The sequence below is a fragment of the Sminthopsis crassicaudata genome, chromosome 3, assembly GCF_048593235.1.
Source record: "Sminthopsis crassicaudata isolate SCR6 chromosome 3, ASM4859323v1, whole genome shotgun sequence".
Classification (NCBI taxonomy): domain Eukaryota; kingdom Metazoa; phylum Chordata; class Mammalia; order Dasyuromorphia; family Dasyuridae; genus Sminthopsis; species Sminthopsis crassicaudata.
The window spans coordinates 449,438,487-449,460,605 of record NC_133619.1 but is presented as its reverse complement, the minus strand read 5'-3'; the positions used below and the strand labels follow the sequence as shown (position 1 = coordinate 449,460,605).

Sequence of the window (22,119 nt, the reverse complement as noted above, 5' to 3'; positions counted from 1 at the left end):
ATTGTAAACCTGGGTGATTGGAAGGATGGTAGTTTCATGGACAGTAATAGGGAAGTCTAGAAGAGGGATGAGATTTGTGGAGAAGTTAATGAGTTCTACTTTTGCACATGTTGAATCGGAGATGCCTAAAAGACATCTAATTTGAGGTATCTGACAGGCAGCCAGTAATGTGAAAATGGAGCCCAGAGGGGAGACTAGAGAAAATTATATTGATATTGAAATAATCCTTATAGAAATAAAAACTTACAACATGGGCACTGATGAGATTACTATGAGAGTGCAAAAAACAAAAGAGGTCCAAGGACAGAGCCTTGGGGTATAACCACAGAGGAAAGGGCATAAATTATGTTCCAGCAAAAGAGACGTAAAAAGAGGGAATCCATCCAAACTTCTCAGTCTTGCATCCTAGCTTCTCCAAAACCTAATAGTGAAGAGAAAACCACAAAACAAACTCCTTGGACTCTGCCTCAGGGAAGGGACCCCACCCCAAACACAGCTTCCTCCTTATCTAAAAACACATTGAATTCTATTCAAATTCTAACCCTGGCTGAAACTCAAGCCTGAAGCCAACCTGGGACTCCATCAAGAGCCCCTTCAGATTGTCCAAAGCCCCTATTATAAAAAGAGCCAAACTGGAGTCCACTCTTTGCAGAAGTCCCAAACATGATATCCTTACGCCGGCCATGTCAAGGATTTCTGCCCACTGGAACTCTGGTTCTGGTGCCCTTTTATCTCTACTCTCAACTTTACTAACTAGACTTTACTTCCAAACCCCATAATAAATCTCTTTTATCAATCTAGGTTTTCAAGTCTGTAAATTCCTTTACAGGGAACTCTTGTGCCATGACTAGACCTCATTTAACTCTGTATCCTTTCGCCGAATCCAAAGAGGTTGCAGGGGAGCTCTATTTGACTCCCTGTACCCCAAACCTGCCACTAGACTCAATTAAACCTAATTTTATTTAGGTACCCCTTATCTAGATCTCATCAATAGTACCAACTTTTCTAGTCCTGTTTCCTCTCTTTACATTTTTCTGTTCCAGCCAAGCATTCATTTTGGCTTTTCATAGTATTTTTTCAGCCTGGGGGGTAGGGGGAACTTTTTTTCCCATTTACTCCCTCATCTAGAAAGCAAAAGTTTTCACTTCTCTTTTTTCCCCTAGCCTCACTATAGTTTTAAATCTAATGAGTGTGTTTGAGATAAGATATAGCTAAAGATATAAATCTAATTTCCCCTATAAATCTATGCCTGGTCACTCCAGTCAGCAAGAAATGATCAATAATGTTCCTGATCTCCAATAGCACTTATATTGTTTAGTCATTTGGTACTTATATGCCCCTTTATATAGCTCATTACTATGATTACACTTGAATGTCCCAAAGCCCAAGTAGACTCTAAACTCCTTGAAAACAAAGCCAATTTCATACCAACATAAAACCTGATGTTCAAAACATGTTTGCAGATTTATTGACTCAAAAAGGAAAAACTCTACAAACTATTAGCAGGAAAACTGGCAAGGGTGTGAGAATATAGAAACAGAAAAAGGAAAAAATTTGGATTCCAACCACAACTAGGCAAGATGCCAAAATATATAAACTATAACCTTATGTAAATTTTACATAATTCATTTATTTCAAATTCAATCAAAGAAGAAAAACAAGTGTGTGTGTGTGTGTGGGGGGGGGTGTTAATGAGCTACATTTAGTAGGTGCCACAATGTATTTCAAAAGGAGAATTACAGTGTGCAGAAACCTTAAGGGAACACCAGAGAAACTTACATTAATGAATATTGGTTATTGTATACATTTAAAAAAAGCTAGTGTAATGGTCCAGAAAGTAGAAATCAGTAGGGAAAGAAGGAGAGATATTGTAGTTTTCAAAGTGATTATTGCCTGAAATGTTCAAATAATATTATTGATAATATGAACAATTTTCAGGTAATTCTAAAATAAAAAATTACTAGCAACCAGTCTATTATGAACCAGGAAGTGAAAGTAAGAAAGGAAAATGGAACAAAGACTACAGATTAGCAGATATCTAACCCTTTATTGTATCAGAGATGAAAGTTATATAACTAGATTTTAGGTTCTATCAAGAGAATTAGTAAAGTATATGGCAATAGTAAATAAAAAGGGAACTCAGGTCAAATGGCAATGATTTGAAATTTATCCAGCCTAATTCATGAACCCTTCAGAGTTCAAAATCATGCAAAAGGAAACTTTACATGGATTTTTATGGAAGGTCAGAATTAATCTCTTTCTTGCCAGGTGTGGTAGGGTAGATGTAAATTTATAGGGATCATTTTGGATCTGAAAGAAGACTAATAGACTTATTTTTACAGTTTTATAAGCATGAAAGATTATACTCATCAATGCTATGGAGAAACAACTATTTAGCTGTTCACAAAGAATGACTGACTTTAACATGTTATAAAATCACTCATTATTTTATAGTTGTAATTCATATGCTATATTCAAGTTAATTTTTAATATGAGAATTTGTCACATTTTTTAAAAGTTTGTTAAAAAAAATAATAGGGGCAGGTAGATGGCACAGTGGATAGAGCACCAGCCCTGAAGTCAGGAGGAACTGAGTTCAAATCTGATCTGAGACATTTAACACTTTCTAGCTGTGTGACACTGGGCAAGTCACTTAACCCCAATTGCCTCAGCAAAAATAATAATAATAAAAATAAAAATCTGACTGTCATGAAGTTTTTCTAACAATTTCAGCAAAATATTAAGCAGCTCTCATGATTCAAATCAACTTATATAGTAGAAAAGGAACGTATTAAGTAACTGAATAGTTCCATAATAAACCTATATATTTCAATCATAAAGTAAATATGGAGGCTACAAAGCTAAGTGTTTAAATGTAGTGTGAACCTCAAGGAAAATAACAAACGCATAGAGAAAGAAGACTGAGTTTTGTAGTCTGTTCAATTAAAACTGTGACATGGTAACAGACTTCACATTTACCTCTGAACCTGAAAGGCTCAAGAAAATACAATATGTGAGCAGAGAAAATTGAGCAAAGTCATTCATGTCTTATCATGGAAAGAATAGGAAAACCAAATATGAATCTTTAAATAAAAGAAGTAGCAATTTATAAGAGAAAACATAGAAAGGCATTAGGCATCGCAAATATATAGAATTTTGTTCTAACAATTTTTCACTACTTAAAACCTTTATAGAAATCACATGCTTATTAATATTTATATATCTTATGCATACAAATTATACAATTTACAAACAAAATTTGTACGTTTATCTCAGAGAACTTAAGTTACCCAGAAAAAAAGTGAATCCATATTTCCAGAGCCATTGGCAATCAGTGAATAGAAAAACTTTTGCACAAGAAATCTACATGCTACCTGTAATATGTAATGTGTAATTAAGATATATCTTATTATAATATATAATTATATTATATAACAACATATATTAAAATATTATATATAATATGATATATAATTTATAATAAGATATAATTCTAATTACCCAGTTCCTGGGATCCAAACAAGACTCTAAGGCTCATATTTCACAAAGTTAATCTATATCAGTGATGTCAATATGACAATGTCAGATTCTGTCTAGGACACTTTCTAGTTGCATGACCCTGGGCAACTGACTATGTTGGACTCCACCAAGGACCCTTACGGCTCTAAATCTATGATATATATAATTACTCTAAAAGGCCCCAAATTCCATTCTTAGCAAGTAGAATTAATATTTACATTCTAAATTAAAGCCAAGGGGAGTTTATAGATAAAATAAAAGCTACTACACAAAAATCTCAAGAAATATATACTTGAACCCACAAAAACTTGTGCTAGATTTGGAGTCAGAAGCCCTAAGCTGGATCCTAATTCTACTACTTACTAAGTACATGAGCTCAGACAGGGTACTTCAAGAGTGTTAATTTTCCTCATCTGAAAAATGAGATGTCTGATAAATGTCCTTTTCCAACTCTAACTCTTATGATCTCACAGAAGGGCTCCTAAAACAAAGCACACTGAGGATAATGACTATTCACAATTGCAAAGTGTTTTGAATTTTACACTAATTTTCTTCATAATGCCCTATGTCACAGACAACTAACATAAATTCTCATCTTGCCATTTTTCAGATGAGGAAAAACTTCAGCTCAGAAAGGCTATTTACTTTTTCTGCAGTTTTTTATGGAAGCTTTATAGAAAGCATAAAGCTAGTGTTTCAACCCAGATCTAACTTTTCATCTTCCCACACTGAAAAAGGTAGCTGAAAGGGAGGAGCCAATGTACATGAATTACCATACTGGGCAATTTAATCTGGAAGCAAAAGCTTCCCAGGGTATCATTCTATCACAGCCTTGACCATTAACTTCTGCTGGGGGGGGGGGGGAAAGAAGGGGGGAAATATATATATATATATATATATATATAAATATATATATATATATATATATATATATATATATATATATATATATATATATATATATATATATAAATAATCCTGACTCACCAAAGCAAATTTCTATTTCATACCACATACTGCAAATAAAGCAGGCTGTTACATTATATCTCTTAAAAACATTTCAGTAAAACATGGTTTGGAGGCTCAAGTGTAAGCTTTAGTTATCTAGAGATTTTCACTTTCTAGAATAGCTTATCAATAATACCACATAAAATACTGCTGTAAATTAAAGTGGGAAAAAAAAAAAGGGATGACTAGTCTAAGCTTATTTGAAATCTTGTGAGACACCTTTAAATTCTATCACTTACTAGATCTTAGGCAAATCACATAATCTCTCAAAGCCTCAGTGTCCTCATTTGTAAAATAGAGCATGAAATCTCTAACTCCCCAGATTGTTGTAAGGCTCAAATCAGATGATGTTTGTAAGATGTTCTGCAAGCCTTAAAACATTATATCAATTTCCTTTATGTGCCATTCATTCTTGGAATTATCATCAATACTATAGATGATCAGGTAGTTTGTCTAAAAACAAGCAAGCCTGCCTTCAGTAAATTTTATTATATTTCAGGGGAATCTGTGTTCATGAAACATATATGGTACAGGAATGAGCAGACTGGCTCCCAGTGATATTAAGAGAAATCGTAACCACAGATTATATTGAACATTTAACAGGCTAGTTAAGTATTTCAAGTTACATTCACTATTTATGTATATGTATGAGTGTATGTGTATACACATCAATTGTAGTCATTTATACTTTATTGTAAATTAAATTATTACTAGTATTATTATTATTTACAACTAACAACTAATCAAAAGCTGGTTCTCACTAGGGGAAGGATAGAACATGAAAACAGGGAGCTCAGAGAAGGTAACTCCCCCCCCCCAAAAAAAAAAGAAATAAACTGTAAAGTTGAGCAAAATCTGTCTACTTCTCAATTTTACCCAGGCCCAATCCTGAGGGTAAGTAAAAAAAAATAATCAAGGCTACTTAAAATACTAACCACCTCTCCCTCCTTTCATATTTTCCTCCTTAGTTCCTACTGAAACTTCAAATAAATGTTAAAAAGCAATTTTCAAACTAAGAAATAAGCATGAAAAATGTTCCCTATGTATAGTCACTAATTAAATATCACAATTAGGCATCTATTTACTTCAATACAAAAATCCATAATTACAGTATAAATATGAGGAAGTGAGAGAATGTGAAAAGTTCATATAAACTGATGCAGAAATAAATAAATAGAACTAAAAGAACAAGTTTCTAGTTTGAATAAAATATAACTGGTAAAAAAAAAATCACACAAAAAAGTTGAACTTCAAGTACTGGAAAACCAATGAAGGGCCTTCATATGAGATATTAAAACATACCTCTTCCTTCATAGCACACAGGTAAAAAATTACTAGATTTTGTAAGCATAATCAGAAAGGTATTACATTTTCTGTTAAATTTTTTTTTTTTTTTTTTTGTCACAAGATATGGTCTCTCAAGAGAGAGCTAGGGTATAAAATGAATATGATGTAAAGACAAAAAAGAATCCATAAAACATTGTTTTAGATCATGACAGTTCAAAATAAATATCTTCATCAATCACTGAAAAAGTGAACACAGGAATATTCCATTTACATTTATCATCATTATTTTGCAATTTTTTATTTTTAAAAAATTCTCTTATCTTAGGTTTAAATACAATATAAAAATTTAATATTTGATACAGATGTATTTTAATAACTTCACAGATACAAATGCTAATAAGCATTTACCGGAAAAAAAAAAAAAAGAAATAAAATGCATGTAAATGTTTTTTTTCAATATATACTAAAAACAAAACTATATTTGTTTTATATGGAGAGGGATATCTCTGTCTTCTTTGTCATGTATAGACATCTCTAACCAATTTAACAATAATATAAAAATTTGAAAATTTTCTATTTTATTTTTAGAGCACTAACAAATTTACTTTGATGTTTCACAATCTACTGTAGTTTTGTGGCAACAGAAGGAAATACTATCAAATGGAAGTAACTATATGTAATACTTTTTTTTTTATTTAATTTCTGAACAGTTTTTCTTTAAAAACAAAAACCTGTTCCTTCTGAAGCTGTTGATTTAGCTTCAAAGTCTCTCTCTTTTTTAAAACCTCAATCCTCCAGGAATAGAAAGTGCTCACCTGTGACCTTCTGCCTGGGTTTCTTCACTGAATGTACTGAAAGTACAGCATGGAGCTCAAATAGAAATCTGAGTCCCCACTCTTCTCCTCACTTGATAAGAGAAGAAACAAAAGTGGCTTTTTACCTCTAATTCCCCCAGAAAACAATTCTTCTTACACCTTTGTTATAGGAAACTCCAGGAGACAAATGGCCATTGTACTCCCATATGTTAGGGGAAAACTACATAAATATTTTTTTCAGTCTCATTTTTAGATAAAAATGAACAGCCACAAACCAAACCAAACAAAAATGATAGAAGCCATGGACAAAAGAGGGCTTCATTTCTGAAGGGATTCTTAACCCAACAGTACTTTCTAACAGAGGAAATATCACCAGGAAAACTGCCACTGTCAAATTTAGCTGAATATCTGCTGTGGTCGAGAAATCTTGATGCTGGGAATGGTTATGTTATAAAAAAAAAAAAAAGTATAGTTTATTCTTCAGCAAATTGTCTACAACATTCTCTCAACTTAGGCATTGTAACCAGTTTCACAACACCAGAGCCTTAACAAAGAATACTATAAATCCTACCTCCTCCTTGAACATTTTCTTTCTTGATTGTTAATAGTTGACTGCTGTAGACTGGACAGACTTTCCCTGACACCTTCAATTAAATACTTAATACAAATTCATTTATATTTGAAAGGATAAATATCTTGCTATCCATTTAAACTAGATTAATATTTCCTCATTTTTTATCTGAAATGTTCCGTTATATATCTATAATGTTATTCTAAATGGATAAAAGCAAAAGAGAGGAACCAGGTATACAAAACTTTGTTTTTGTAAATAAGTACAGTTTCATGAATAAGTAGGTATTTAATTATTATTTTTGCTGCTGCCAATGATTATGCAGTCATAAACAGAGGTAGTATAAAAAGCTACAAAAACATTTCAAGAATCACAAAATAAAATTCTATAATATTTGTACATGTATGAACTTACCATAATATCTCTGTCACCTCTGAATTTCTTCTGTCCTAAAGAGGTGGTACACAGACAACTACACAAACAAAAACTAGTACAAGAAAAGCATCCAGTAATTCATTTTGGCTGTTAAAATCACTAAGCTAAGAAGTTCACAGTGTCCCTATGTTACAATGAATTCCTCCTGAAGTGACTGAGCAGTCTGAATATATGTGCTTGATAACTCAGGCTAATTGCCTCTGTTTCACGCCGTAGCTTCAATTAGGAAACAAAACTAAAGGGAGGCAAATATGGATCTCATTAAGTTCCAGATGACTTCTTTGAGATTGAAGTTCTCCTTCCTTGTGTACCACTAAGTGAGAGCATGAATGTACATCCAGGGAGCTATAGTGACATCCAGTGGATATGAAGTAACATAGGTTGTTGAAGCAGAAGTTGGGTTAGACACATTAAGAATTTGAACTTATAAAATGTTTATATGGATATGTATGTATGTGTGTGAAAAGCTAAAGGACTATATAGATAGAACTTCATCTCGAACCTATAAGAGTGGAGAATCTAGCAACTAAGAAAAGATACACAGTAAGTATATCCCATGAACATAAAAAATATATCCTAAAAGATACCAAGAAAAGATACATGCTAAGTCCATCTCAGGCCCTGTCAAAAAGAGAATCATACCAACCGAATAAGAGTCTCATTTATAAGGTATATAAAGAATTGATTCAATTTTATAATTCTAAATCTGATAAATGTTCAAAGAATATTATTAGTCAGGGCTCAAGGAAAGAAATCCAATCGATCAATAGCCATATGGAAAAAAAGGATGTTCCAAATCACTAATAATTAGAGATGCAAATTATCACCCCCAACAGATTGGTAAAGTTAAAAGGAAAAAAAAAAAGAAAATGACAAATATTGGAGGAACTATGGGAAAACAGGCATATTAATGCTCTGCTGGTGGAGCTGGGAATTGGTCCAGCCATTCTGGAAAGCAATTTGGAACAATGCCAGACAGCAGGATTTTTTTAATATTGGTTTGTAAAAATTCTGTCTACTTTACTATCCAACTCTGCTGAAACAACTTCAATTCTTTCCAGTTTCCTATAGGAAAAAGTACAAATTTCTGAGGTTAGCATGTAAGGTTCTCCATAATCTGATTCCTGACCATTTTTTAAACTTTATTCCATATCACCCTGAACTCATTATTACAGACTAATTGGAATACTAGCTATTCTTCAAACTTGAGGCTCTAATTTCTGCTTCCTTGCATTTGTACAAATTATCCCACATGCCCAGAATGTAATCCCATCCTCATCTTTGCTTTTCATAATCAGGTTTCTACTGTACTTGCAGGGCCTTTACATGCCATGACCTACTGGGGCCATCTCCACCTCTTCCTCACTGGAATCTTGCACTTAGCCATTGGAACTATCCTGGGTTCAGCCAAGCCAACTTTGGTCTTATCTTGTCCAGATCTTCATGTCTTCCACACTTCTAGCCCATTTCCATACCACGCCAGCACACACCTAGTACTATCCCTATGTCTGGAACATAGTAATAGCTTAAATGTTTTATCTATCTATCTAAGGCTGTGTTCATTTCAAAGCTATTTCTTCCATGAAGCATTCCCTAATTGTCTTTCTCTACCATTACCTTACTATTTTAAGTGATCTCTCCCTTAATTTTTGAGTTCATGCATGTTTTTATACATGTTTCACCTACAAGACAAAATAGTGTCTAGTGGATATTGCAATAGACTAGATTTGAGGGGAAATGGTCCTGAATCTTGGAAGTTTGTGTTTGGATAACCATTTTGTTGACATAAGTTTAGCCAAAAATTCTGCAAAATACATCACAAGTTATCAAAGTTCTGACAAATCAGTCTTTAGTCAGACAGATTGTAAGCATTACAAATTTCATTTACAGATGAACATATCAAGAACATATGTAATTCAAGGAAATTTTGGTTTTTTACACATAATTATATGTATTATTTATTTTCATTTACTAAAAACAGTAACAGAAAAAGAATTCCATTCAATGTCACTTTTTATCCTGCTATTCATCTTGGAAGACATCTGCAGAACTAATAGATATCAGTTTGACATTTGGCAATATCGTAAGTGCCTAGTTAGTACAGGCTACTTAAAAGAAATACTGGACAGCCAGATAGTGTAGTGGACAGAGCACCAACCATGTAGTCAGGAAAACATGAGTTCAAATCTGGCCTCAAACATTTGATACTTACTTGCTGTATGAACCTAGACAAGTCACTTAATCCTGACTACCTCATCCCCCCCCAAAAAAAAAAATTTGTCTACCTTATCACTAGTTATATTTAATTACAATTTAAAAGATGTGCAATTTTATTCCCAAAAGTTTTAACCTGAATCAAAAAACAAAGCAAACATGACAACATCAGCATCCTAGCTGCTCTAGAATTAAGTCCCTCCATCTCTTGAGTCCAAACATTTTCTCTAGTTGTCTGGAACACCTTCTCCTCAAATGTGCCTCCTGACTTTCCTGGCTTCCCCTATATCCCAACTAAAATTCCATCTTTTATAGAAAGCTTTTTTCAACCCTCCTTAACTTTAGAACCTTTTCCCTTTGTTTCTGACTTATACTATCTCTACTTGCTTTGTATATTTTCATATTGTTTCCCCCATTAGATTATAAGCTCCTTGAGGGCAGGGGTTGTTTTTGTACTTGTTTATGACCCTAGCACTTAGCGCAGTAGCTGGCACATAGTAGGTACTTAATAAATGTTTTCTGATTAACTGCCTAAAATAACTTAAGAATGGTTTCAAGGCCAGTATTAGGTGACATTTTAGAAAAGATTATTGGTTCATATTCTTTTTTAAGCAGTTTTCAGGGAAAAAAATGTTTAAATATATTTAGCTTTCCACTTGATACCTACAAGAATAATTTAATTTTCACTTTACCTCATACTAAAATCTCAAAAGCACATGAGAAGAATGAACCTAAAAAAAAAAAATTAAATACATAGAAAACAACGTAGAATAATGACAGAATGTCTTGAATCAAAAAGGCTGAGGGTTTAAATCTTATCTCTGACACATACTACCTATATTACATAAGGAAGTCACTTACTTTCTCAATGCCCAAACAACTCTGTAAGACTATAAATTGTAATGCAGGTTTTGATCTGTATAAGTAAAGGGAGTTTTCTCACCAGAGAATGAGTGACTGTGTGAATGTATGTGTATGATACAGATATAGATATAAATATTCTCTCCCTCACCCACCCACCCACCCAGGACAATCTTCCTACCACTCTAGATCTCATCACTTCCGTTGGACGAACTATATAATCATCCCCTCTCTTTCTCTCCAGTCATTAATCTTTCCCCATCTACTAATTTATTCTCCCCAAATAAATATATATATATATATATATACAGGTCTCCTTCCTCCTTAAAAACCCTCATTTGACCCTAGCATCCTCCCAAACTATCATTCTATATTCCCATATATCATTCTACATGCCTTTCCTCCCTTTCACAAACTCTTAGAAAAAAAAAAACAAAAACTGTCAACACTCACTGCCTCAACTTCTCAATCACTACTCCTTGAAATCTGGCTTCCAGTTCTATTACTCAACTGCAGCTGCCCTCTCCAAAGCTATCAATGACCCCCATATCACCAAATTGCTTTTTCTCAGTCTTCAGTCTTCTTGACTTTTCTGCAACATTTGAAACTACTGACAATCTCCTCTTGATGGATTCTCTCTTCTATCAAATTTTCATGACACCATTTTCTCTTGGTTCTTCTACCTAGTTGTGCACTTGTTTTTAGTATCTTGCTGGGCCATAATCAACATGTGTATGAGTACACCAAAAGACCTGTCTTTGGCCATCTCCTTTTTTCATATTCTCTTATTAAATTCAGCAATTCCCATGAGTTCAATTTTCATCTCTATGCAGAAAATCCAAGATTAATATATCCAGCCCTAGCCTCCTCCCTTCTGAGCTTTAGCTCCCTGTTTGTTGGCCATTTCAAATTAGGTGTTCTTGAGGCATCTCAAACACAATATATCTAAAACATGACTTTTTTTGTTGTTTTCAAAACCTATACCTCTTCTGAACATCTGTATTACAGATAAGTTTATAATTATCTTTATACCCACTCAGATCTGAAACCTTAGTGTCATCCCTGACTTTTTACTCTATCTCACCCCATATAAGCAATCTGTTGCCAAACTTTGTCAATTCTTATACAATAACCCTTGAGCCATCTTTTCTAGAAAAGCAGCTGGTAACACAAGGAATAGAGTACTGGACCTGAAGTCATAAAAACATGAGTTGAAATCTGGCCTCAGATACTTCCTAGCTGTGTGATATTGGGCAAGATATTCAATCTCTGTTTTTCTCAGTTTCTTCTTCTGTAAAATGGGGATAATAATAGTACCTATAGCATAAGGTATATTATTTTTTAAAATTTATATTTTTATTTGTAAAAAAAAAAAAAGTGCTTGTTTAGTACTATGCCTAACACATAATAGTCATGAACATAAATACATTTTATCTTCCCTCCCCCCCCCCCAACCTAGTTCAGGCCCTCTTTCCCTTTTCCTTAGACTACAATAGCCTTCCAATTAGTCTCCTTGTCTCAACTTTCTCCTGATATATGTTCTATATATCTTTCTAAGTGAAAATACTAAAGCAAAATCTGACCATGTCACTCTCAACTCAATAAAGTACAATAGCTCCTTTAAAAAGGATTTTTAATTATTTTTTTTAATTAATTCTCTAGTCTTAAATCCATGTTTAGAATTCATAGTCTGGCCTCAACCTAACTTTCTAATATTAGTATACATTGTTCTTCCATAACCTACATTCGAGATTCTACAAAACTGGTTTATTCTTTACATGTGACACTCCTCCCTGCTCCATGACTTTGTCCAGTCTGTTCTCTCTTTCTCTAGAATGTACTCTCTCCTCAAATTAACATCTTCAAATCCCTAGTTTCCTCTGCAGCTCAGCTTAAGTACCACTATTTAAACTAGTCCTTTCTTGATTTCACTTGCCAATGGTACTCATGCATGCACACACATCTATACACATACTTCTGGTATTTTCATCTTCCTCAATAAAATGTAAATAGTTTCATCTACCACCACTGACTCATACAATGTCTGGAACATAGTAAATGCTTAATAAATGCTTGTTGGTTAATTTACATTCTCTGTATGTAAAAGTTAAGGAAATATATGGTTTAGCAGTAGAAACTAAAGTAGCAAATGAAGAAACTTTGTTGTCCCTGTTGACAGTTTTTTTTAAAATGCCTTCAAATACCTTGACTTTGGTAGCTATTTCATATATTCAACTAGATTGGAGGATATACTTCAGATTTCCCAACATGTACCATCAGGGCAAACATAATAAATGTCCAAATTCTGGCTAATCTCATTCAGATTCCTATACATTCTTAGTAGGCCACCAAACAAGACTGTGAAATTTCTTTTCCTTGACACTTTAATATTAGGAACAAACATCCATCAGTCTAGAATTTCCTCGGACACGTCTATTTTTTGTTTCAGGAAGTAATTCGAGTTGCTAAAAATTCATCTAAAAAGAAAAAGATGGTAAATAAATTTGTAATATATTAGTTCTCTACTGAAACCAATGCTACTTTTTGTTAACACCTTTAGGAAAAATAAGATGGAAATCTTTTTCTTCCTGTTTTCAGTCCATATCTTCTACAAATTTGTTTACCTGAAGAAAAATCCTCACCTTGTTAAAAAAGGAAAAGTTTTGCGAGATAAATGATCAAGGAGAAATTATATTTTTGAATTAAAGGAAAATCCAATTTTGTCTCCTTACCTAAACCTATGTGAGGAAGGTGTTCAATAAGAGTCCAACTGTTGTCATCAATGTAATGATTCTTGAGAATTAACAACTGGCAAACATCTCTAGCTGTTATATCACTTGGTACTTCCAATGCTCTGCTGGTGCCATCCTCATTGTATACTTTAATTACCTGTGCAAGTAAAAAGAGGACATTTGTCTAATATATTCTTACCAAGCACTAGTCATCAAAAGACTTACATCAAGTGAGCTCTTAAAAAAAAAAAAAAAAAAAGTTCATCCAATTTATCTCTTTGCATAAGACTATATTAAAAGTATTTTCTTAGGAATACTTTCCAGGAATCATGACTTCTCTAACCACAGGATTTCATTTATTCACATATCTGATTACTACAAAATGTTAAGAGATAATTCTTATTACCATCATCTAGTATGTTTTACTCCACTTAAAAGAAATTTATGTAGGAACCACCCACAAAAAGATGTAGAATTGTTCATTCACTTGGTAAACCAGAGAGGCAGCTTGGCAAAGTAGATCTAGAGAAAGCCTGGGTCAAGCCCTGTCTCCAACAGAAACAGATTGTGTGACCCTGAGCTCATCTCCAAGACCAGCAGTGCATGAAATAATTTTCTAAGACTAAAAATTACACAGAAGGTGTAATCTGCATTGAAAGAGTTTTTCCCCTGAAAATTCCCTATGCCAATCAAATAATGAATCCCATCCCTATCCCTTTCACCATGATTAGATTTGTCTACTCCAGACATGCAATTAAGGAAAACTGCTTTGCCTTATTAAATAAAGACTATAAAAGCATATCATCCAACAGTAAAATAGATTAAAAATAATGTACATCAAAACAAGGAAAGGCTACATTAATTAACATTATGGTTAACACTATTATATTTTTTACTTCTGCCTAAAAGAAAATAATAAAAAGTTAACAGAATTACTTTCAAAAATATTCAAATGCAAAACAAGCATTTTGTTTGAATTCTACCTATTTTGCTTTTTATTTTGTGATTTATATCACAAATGGGTAATTATGAAAATAACAGTTTTAATAAAATTCTATGCGATAATATGAAGCAATATAGTGAATATCACATTTTATACCCATAAAATATACCAAACATATAAAAACAAATGAATAAAAATTTCCCAACATTTAAACAGGGGAGGTAGGTGGCAGCAATCAATAGAGTGTCAGGTCTAGAGTCAAGTATACTATCTTCTGGACTTCAAATCTGGCCTTAGACATTTACTGGCTGTGTGACCCTGGGCAAATCACTTAACTCTATTTGCCTCAGTTTCTTCATATGTAAAATGATCTAGAGAAGAAAGTAGCAAATTACTACAATGTATTTGCCAAGAAAACCCCAAAGTGGTGACACAAATGGTCAGATGTGACTGAAAATAGTTGAACCAAAAACATTTTAAAAATCAGGTTAGATTCCCAAAGGATATCTTATTATTCCTTTCCCCTAACAATGTAATATTCACTTTATGATTCCTAACTACTTGATTAAGTAAGTCATTCTACATCTGAGACTGTTTACTTTCCTATAAAATAAGGAATAACTGCACTAAGTATTTTACAATGTTGAAAGAAAAACTTTTTTTAGCTTCGAAAGCCTCATATGTATGAGCTATTATTATAAATTATTATATATCTATATTTTAAAACTCTAACAAAAATGATATTCAGTATTATATTGCAAAGATTCAATGATATTTAATTCTGTTAACCAGATAATCTAAGGGGCATAGTTTTTTATGGAACACTAAGTAGTATATATTCTTTAATACACAAGGAAGAAACAAGTAACAGGAACAGCATTCTTTATTTTTTCTCGAATTGCTTAGGTTTAGTATACCTATCTTTAGTACAACATACAAAAATAAATAAATCAGAAAGCAAAATGCCTTTATATTCACTAAACAAAAAAAGTTTCCATCCTTCATAATATCACATCACATATAATTGTTTCAAAATCCTACATGTAAATGACTACAAGTCATGTAAAGTATCACAGTATACAGTATAATATATTTTTATAATTTCAATATTCTATAATAAAATATAAAATTTTATAATATATTCAATTTGTGGTTCACCATAAGCTCTATGATATATTAGTTCACCATAAGGTTTCTGCTGCTGGACTGGTAACTCTCACAATCTGTTATAACCAAAGAATTCATAACCTCTTAGCCAATCCATGATGAGTCTTTCCCTACTAAGCAGGACTGATTTTCAGACAACACCATAGTTTTCACTGAAACTATACTCAAAGACTTTACAATTTGTCAAATTCAATAATTCTCTATTAATAGACCCTTAAAGAATCCAGGATTTGTGGTAGGACATTGACAAAAATCATAGTGAGGGAAGAATATATAAAATAGTTGCCATCTACTCCACCTGAAGTGATACCCATATCAGTGAGGTAAGATTCACCTAAGTAAACTGATTCTTTTAAACTTTACATTTAGGTGGGTTATTTCTTCCCCAAGTGTTTCATTTCCCAGTTAGCACCGACCTATCCATGTTTCAAAGCCATCTTGATTCCATTCACACATATTTACATTAGTGTGTACATGGATATATGAATGTATGTATATGAAGCAAAGAAATGGTGAGACAAAGAGGGAGACAGAGAAAGAAACAAGGAAAAAGAGGAAGAAAAGGATAGTGAGCAAATGAATTAAAATGACAGCATGAGAGAAACTAGAGAGAATGACAAAGAGAGCAACAGAGAGAAAGAGGGGTCAAAGAGAATGACAGAATGAAAGATACTGCATAACAGACAGAATGAGTGACAGGGACAGAAAGTGACAGAAAACAAGAAAAAGAAAAATTTCTTTCTGAAATTGCCAAGATATTAAGAAAAAATTAGACTTTTATTTAGATTACAATTAGAACATACATATAACTAAATCAAAACTTCTATATGAAGTAAAGCTATCTTTTTATATTGATACTTATACTAAGACATAATTCTGTCTTTTACAACTAAAATTTTATGTAAACAAATGGTTAACTTTCATCTTAAGAGTGTGTTTTGAATAGAAAAAATATTCACTGGAGTTTTCTGTCACTTTCTTAGAAGAAAAAGAACAAAAAAAATGTGAACAAACACACTATTATCTTGAAGTTGTAATACAGTATATTCACACAGAAATCAGAAATAACCTAAATCTTGGAAACTTTTTTTTTAAAGATTCAAACTTTCACAAAGACTACTTATCATAATTACAACAGTCTAGCTTTGTCATACTTTTAGCCCATTTTAAACTCTGTTGTCCCATTTTCTATGAAAAGTAAAAAGAAGCTTAAACATTTTGGGCAATCACATCATATAGTAAAAAGCAATCATATGCTTTCTAGTACAGTAACCTAGATTGCCCTATAAAATGATACAGTATAGGAAAAATATTATTCATTTTAATCTCTCCATTAAATATGAGAAACTATAGACTATCAAGAGAGGAAAAAAATAGCAAATATATTGGATTTCACTAAAGGAGAATAAACTTTTCTTGTTTCAACCAGTCAAGTAAAACTAGTATTCTGAGAGAGGCAGAGCCATGATAAGAGCCTGCCTAGAATAACTTATCAGTATAAACACAATTACTGCCAAAGGCCGCTAGACAGACTATCCACTGGCCACATTTGATATTTCTCATAAAGTCATAGTAATTATAGACATAATAACCTTGATCTTTGCAACACTTGACTAGGTCTTTTTTTAAAAGTTGCTGTGAAGACCAAGACATGCAGGAATGAAAAATTAAAACACAAATAAAGGAGATAAAAAGGATACTTTACAGAAAACCAGTTTCAAAAATAACTGACAAGCAACAACATTTTTAAAAAGGGAAAATCAACTATAATTATTTAAGAAAAGTTTAAGGTCCTTCAACTTCTTTATAATGTAAAATATTTATAACCACAGAATGGAACTCTGTTTAAGGTTTCTGTTTATTGATGACAATTAGTCAAAGAAACAATAAAAACTAAAGAATTTTTTTAAAAATCAAGAATATGAAAATCAATCCAAAAATAGTATCCTGATGCTAATGTACAGAAAGCCTCTATTTGTCATTCCTACATATTCAGAGAAAGATGAACTAAAATTGGGCTGAATATCTTCTGGTAGAAAAATATTTTAGGAAGCCTTTAAAGAAACAAAGAAAAACAAGACTTAAACCAGGAATATAATAATATACTTTTCTGTTATTTTCTCCAAATGAAATGGAAAGATGTGACATTCCAGGTCATTTTTTTTTAAATCTGGATTTGCAATAGAGAACTCTAATTATTCCAAAAATTGTTCTGTAATAGTATGGTCATTTCAAAAATGATAATACAATACCAAGAAATAAAGAAGGACCTTCCTCTGTTCTAGCCAGAAATAACATCTTCCCTACTCAGTTCCATCACTCTTTTTTTTTCTCTAGGAAATGAAGAAGGAGCAGAAATATAGCTATCTACATAAGGATCACTGAGTCAAAAAAAGAACAGAGGTGGAGGGTGGGAAGACAAAGAAAAAAAGTTGCACATCAATAAATTTTGTACTTAAAGAATACTTCTTTTGTATGCTATAATTTCAATATTCTACAAATTGTATTCTTTTATAATTTATTTAAAGATTATTTTGATATAAGAAAGTTACCCAAAATAAGACTACTTGAATAATAAATCTTGTATCTCATCCACATACTAGATTCTTTCATAATTGGAGGAAAGTATTTTTTAAAAAGTAGTTCTGCTTTGGCAAATCTCTGACATATTTAAATTGTATGACTCTGGGGAAGTCAGTTACAACTTCTTAATGCTCTGTACAATTCTCTAAAACTTTAAGTTGTCCAAATGGTGCTGAACTGCATTGGCAGAAAAGTTTCCTCATTGGAAAACCCCTTTATCAGCTCCAGTTCTTTACTTATTCTCTATCTCAATTCCAAGGTCAGGGGGAAGTTCTCAATTAACCATAATATATGTTTCCAAATACTGATCATCATTACTTTTAACAGATACTCTATGCATTTCAATTTTAAGAAGGATTTTTATAGAGGTTACAGTGGCCCTAACTTAAAACAAATTAAAAAAAAATCCTCCTAAATAAGGAATATAATGCCTAAAGATCTTGTAGATTAAGTTAGTTGTTCACTGAAATCTTATCAATTATGTTATTCCACTGAATCAGTCACTTGCTCAAATCCAAATTCATCACTTACTACTCAACACCATTTCTCTGCTCTAATCAGGATAATTTTATTACTTTTATCTTTCTAGAATGTCCTACTTCCTCTTTTCCAATTTCAGTACTTTGTTTGTGTAAAAGATTTTAGTGAGGAATTGGTTTTATGCTCTATTATTTTTTCCTCTATATCTAGCTTATCTTTCCATCTGTAAAGAAATTCTATAAAACCTGGAATCTCATCTTTTTACATTATATTGATCGGATAATGCTTGTAAAACATATGCTTGTTAAATGCATAGTTATATAAGGAAAAACACCTAGATATATCAGTTCACTTAGGTAGTTTCTTGGAAAATGATTTTTAAAATATAACAAGCAACAAAAATAAGTTCCTTTAATTCTGTGCCTGATGTCAAAGATTTCTGCTTAAATCATTATGTGAGTTAATTATATTTATAGTATTTATATACAAGATAAAGTCTTTTATTTCTCAAAATGGAAGTAATTTAGGATGCTTTGTAATTTGATTTTTTTTTCAAATTAAACATCTTTTTCTACTGTCAAATGTTCAACAAATACCATAGGTTGTCATTAAAACAATAATTTCACTTAAGACTTTAGCAGCTATTAAGACCACCTTTGTTTCTAAAATATAGCATTCTAACTATTAAAGTAAGATACAATTAAAAGCTTATATTTAGAGACTGAGATTAGTATATTATCCCATCTTTTATTATTCAGGGATATATTACCTCCCATGGAATTAAAGTATAAATATCAAGTTGCTTAATTCATAAGCTTTAAGAAATTCAGTATTTGAAAACTACAAGAAAAAAATTAATTGAAGACTGACTGACTGACTTGTCTAGCATATGGAAAAGAAAAGGCTCAGACAGAAAGTCTTGCTGAAAAAGATATCTTCATTCTATTATCTATTCACATTTTTCTCCCAAAGCCTTCAGAATATTCTTCTCCATGCTTCCTCTTTCCTTACTGAGAAGTGGAATGAAAATGACTCAATACATTTGAGAAAAAAATTTTGAGAGCAACTGTAGAGAATTCTATCCACTAATATTAAGCAAAAAGTTATTTGTAAGACATGTAGTAAAATATCTGCAACACTGAGAAGTTAAAGTCCCTTGCCCATAGACAAATAGCTAGTATGTATCAGAGACAGGACTTGAACACAGGTCTTTCCTTAAACTAAAGACCAGCTCAATATCTACTATACTAAAATGCTCTTAAATTACATCTTTACTTTTTTTTTTTTTTTTAAGGGGGCAAACACACACACATATATAACTTTTTATATGCCAAAATTACATTGATAAGAAATATCCTGTTAACTAAACATAAAATGTAAAGTTAATCTCTAAAGAACCCTAAGGCTTAATTACTATACCAAAAAGTCTTGCTTTTCTCTTAATTTGATTGATAAGATTAACAATAGCCACCAGAGGGAGCCTTCATATGCTAACAGAATAAACTCTTTTTTGCTCCTAATAAATTTGAATTGGACAAAAGCAGACACATAGGATCAAAGTCTAAATTGAATGAAAAATTCATAGGACTTCTGAATTTAAAATATTTAAGAATATATCTTCTATCATAAAGAAGCTTTTTTTCCCTTTTTTTTTTTTTTTCTGGTTGTATCCATCCAATTCATACAATGTGAAAATCAACTGGATTCAAGCTAAACATTCTTTTTCCAATTTCTGTATACAAGTATTGAGCATCCCATTCAAATGGAGTTCTGCAACAAAAGAATGCTCATATAAACATTATGAGTATCAAATCTGGTCTCAGACACTTAATACTTCCTAGCTGTGTGACCCTGGGCAAGTCACTTAACCCCTAGCCTCAGGAAAAAAAAAAAAAAGAAAAGAAAAGAAAAGAAAAAAACATTATGAGTATATTTCAAATAATATCACTGACAATTCTTCATAAGAATAGGTGAGAAAACTTCTGGGCAAATTAATAAGAAAATTAGAAGACTTCCCTTTTTTAAATAAATTTAGATGACTTGAAATAGGATTCCTGATTTTTTGAAAAACCTATCATGATAGCTATATTAGCTTTTAAGCAGTTAAATTAACTACTTAGTTTATGAAGGAAAAAACTGAGAGGGATAGTATTATTCAGATATTTGATGACCTGTCTCTCAAGTCAGAGATATAAACTACTTGACTTAGATAGCAAAATTGGAAGTAATGGGTTGAAACAACAGCAAAATAAGGAACAAATTTAGGGTCAACCTAAGGGGAAATTTCCTAACAGTGAGATCTAATTGATGAACAAGCAATTCTCAAAAGAAGAAATCCAACTTTATAGTCATATATTTTAAAAGTGTTTCAAATCACTAATAATTTTTTTAAATGTTAATCACAGCAAAATTGAGGCTCTACCTCACTCATCAGATTGACAAATCTGACAAAAATAGAAAATGACAACTGTGGAAGGGGTTGGGGAAAAACAGGAACATTAATGCATTGTTGGTAAATCTGTACATTGGTTCAATCATTCTGGAAAGCAATTTGGAGCAATGTCTGAAAAGTAACTAGATTGTGCATGATCTTTGACCCAGCAATAGTAATACCAGGCCTATGCTATCCCAAGGAAATCAAAGAACAAGTTTATGGACCAAAAAAACCATGTATTTTTGCAGTGGCAAAAGAACTAAAAATTAAGTTGATGATTATCAACTGAGGAACAGTTGAATAACATGTTATAGGAACATGAGAATAAGATAAAATAATGACCAAAAGGATAGTTTAAGAGAAAACTGGGTGAAATTATGTGAACAAATGTAAATTAGAACAATTCATATACTGAAAACAAAGCTGTAAAAATGGACAACTTTGAAAAACTTAAGAAATCTTATCAATAAAATAACCAATGAAATGCCAGAGAACAAATGATGCAGAAATGCAAAGATAGATTAATATGCAGAATTAGCACATACTTTTGGTCAAGGTGGGGATTTATTTTCTTTGATAATTAATAGGTTACAAAGGTTTTTATTTTTCCTTTTTTTCTTTTTTAGCAGGGGAAGGGTAGAAGGAAAACCAAATGTTTGTTAACTGAAAATAAAATTGGATATTACAGAATTAGACCTATCAAAATGTGAAATGAGCCATTTCAGGAAGCAGTTTAGAGTTTAAGCAATAAATCCTTGTTGGGTAGATTGCATAAATGGTATTCAGAAAAGGTATGCAGAAAAATCACTAAAGTCTCTTCCAACTCTGAAGTTTAATAATTCTATAAATCAGGTTCTTTTCTGAGACAAAGAAAAACTTCCCAATAATGGGAGCTACTTAAAAATGCATTGGGCATCCAAGATGGCACAATGAGGAAGAAACCTTCTGAAGCCCTCCAGAATTCCCTTCAAAATGAGTATAAAACTGATTCCAAATTGATTTAGGAACAGAGAAGCAGTTAACCAGCTTCTCAGGAAAGGTCTGTCTCACAGGAGTGGAGAAAGTGGGAG

General features: G+C 32.1%; 1 protein-coding gene across 2 annotated transcripts in view; it reads right to left on the bottom strand.

The window, feature by feature from the left end:
* GRB14 (growth factor receptor bound protein 14) overlaps positions 1–22,119 on the bottom strand; it is a 137,971-nt gene that overhangs the window by 42,134 nt on the left and 73,718 nt on the right. For both annotated transcript variants that reach the window (XM_074303256.1, XM_074303257.1), the window contains one exon: positions 13,443–13,599. In XM_074303256.1, coding sequence (XP_074159357.1) covers positions 13,443–13,599 — 157 coding nt within the window. The remainder of the gene's footprint in view (positions 1–13,442; positions 13,600–22,119) is intronic.